At 44.9% G+C, this 2,092-nt stretch overlaps 1 protein-coding gene across 2 annotated transcripts in view; it reads right to left on the reverse strand.

The window, feature by feature from the left end:
- CCDC23 (coiled-coil domain containing 23) overlaps positions 1–2,092 on the reverse strand; it is a 22,029-nt gene that overhangs the window by 9,427 nt on the left and 10,510 nt on the right. Inside the window, exons 1-2 of one of the 2 annotated variants that reach the window (XM_012001750.1) lie at positions 1,825–1,873; positions 1,513–1,650 (exon numbers count right to left, since the gene is read on the reverse strand). In XM_012001750.1, coding sequence (XP_011857140.1) covers positions 1,513–1,626 — 114 coding nt within the window. In that variant the 5' untranslated portion in view covers positions 1,627–1,650; positions 1,825–1,873. Of the gene's footprint in view, positions 1–1,512; positions 1,651–1,824; positions 1,874–2,092 lie in introns of those variants that run through there. The other variant, XM_012001751.1, reaches the window with a different exon arrangement.

Raw genomic sequence — 2,092 nt, forward strand, 5'->3', positions numbered from 1 at the left:
GAAGCAGGAGAATGGCACGAATCCAGGACGCAGAGTTTGCAGTGAGCCAAGATCACACCACTGCACTCCAGCCTGGGCGACAGAGTGAGGACTCCATCTCAAAAAAAAAAATTGACAATATCAAGTGTTAGGAAAAAAATGAGGAATGAGAATCCTCTTCCACTGGTAGTGGGAGTGCAAATGTATACAATTCCTTTGAAAGCAATTTGGCAGGCCAGGCGCCGTGGCTCACACCTGTAATCCCAGCACTTTGGGAGGCCGAGGTGAGCAGCTCACTTGAGGTCAGGAGTTCCAGACCAGCCTGGCCAACATGGTGAAACCTCATCTCTACTAAAAATACAAAAATTAGCCAGGCGTGGTGGCACATGCCTGTAATCCCAGCTACTTGGGAGGCCGAGGCAGAAGAATTGCTTCAACCTGGGAGGCAGAGGTTGCAGTGAGCCAAGATTGCGCCACTGCACTCTGGCCTGGGTCACAGAGTGAGACTCCATCTCAAAAAAAAAAAAAAAAAGCAATGTGGCAATGTCTAGTAAAATTGAGAATGTACCCAGTAATTTTTCTAGTTAAATACCCTATAGAAATTCTAAGGCAAGTGCCAAAGGAGACACCTAAAAGCTTTTCACTACAGCAGTGTTTGTAATAGCAAAAAATACTATAATTTAAATGTGCATCCCTGTAAGAAAGAATAAATATAGTAAAATGGATGCATAAAATAGACTACTATAAAAATTAATGAGAATAAACTAGATTCTTATATTAGCATGAACAGTTCTTAAAAAAACAATGTAAGCAAAATGCAAAATAAAATGCAGGAATGTTATTAATGTAAAAATTTAAAATACTATTGTATATTGTTCAAGGATCTCTATTAACATATTTGAATGTAAAAGTATAAAAAAAAGTAGTTGTCCATGAAAAGGTAAAAGGATGTAAGACAGGAAATGGACAAAACAGACAGATAAATAAACAAAACAAAGAGGGAAAAAGAGACCAGCAAGCTTTTCCCTGACATTAAATACTAAAATAAAATACTCATGTCTGTATGTGGCTCAATATTGGCAGTGTAAAGTTTAAAGCTTTTTATTCTCAAATTGATTGTAATCGTTGAGAGAACAAAGGAACACAATGGCTTGGGCCTCTACCTGGCATGAGTAGCTACTTTCTGCACCAAATCCAGAACATCTGTACTGGGGTGTCTGACACTTGCGTGCTCTCTCTCATTCTGACTCCTTCTTTCCCCTTACATACCACTTTTTTTTTCCTTTCTTCCTTCCCTTGGGTCTCTACCACAAAAGCTCCGCACCAGGCTGGGGTTCTGACACTAACTTGGCATGTGATTCTGGCCTGCCACCTCACCATTCTGAACCTCAGTGTTTTCCCCTCTAAATCTGGGAGAACACCCATCCTGCCTGGAGGCAAGTAGGGCTCGCTGTCAGTTCTTTCTGCTATTTGTCTACTCCAGTATCATCTCCAGCAGACTACAGGCATACAGAGCCTCCGCCTTAATCTCACCTCTGCTCTTTGTCTCTGCTTCAGCTCCTGCTGGGCTGATTTCTGTTTGGCCTTCTCAACTCTGCTGACAGGTTCTTTAACTTTGGTTTTTTCTTTACGTGCAGGTGGATCCATGGCTTGACTTCTGGAGGCTCTGATCTGGGTGGTACAGAAAAAGGCAGATCTTAAAAAAAAAAACAAAAAAAAACCCTGCCAGTCATTCCTCTAACTAATCCTTTAGCTCCGCCCCATCCTTTGCCAGGTGAGGCAGAGGGGTCTGGTGACAAGGGCGCTGGATGTGGCGGAGTAGGAACCCAGTCCCAACGCCACAACCTCGCTGGGTGTCCCTGGGCAAGTCTCCTTCCCACTCTGAGCCTTACTTAGTTTTCTGTCTGCAAAATGGGTTAATAGTGTCTTCCTGGCCTCCCTCCAGGAGCTGCTGTGTGCGGGTGGAATGCGAAGACCCCTGTGAAAGCTCTGCCCACTCTGCGGCGTGCGGCACCCACCGCGGAACCGTCCTAATGGGATGCTGAGGTCCAGGGGACGCCCACGGTTTTCCCACCGCGGCCGGCCTAACTGTGTGCAGCAGCAGCCGCTCCTG

Source organism: Mandrillus leucophaeus, unplaced genomic scaffold, assembly GCF_000951045.1.
Source record: "Mandrillus leucophaeus isolate KB7577 unplaced genomic scaffold, Mleu.le_1.0 Scaffold67, whole genome shotgun sequence".
In the NCBI taxonomy this organism is placed as follows: domain Eukaryota; kingdom Metazoa; phylum Chordata; class Mammalia; order Primates; family Cercopithecidae; genus Mandrillus; species Mandrillus leucophaeus.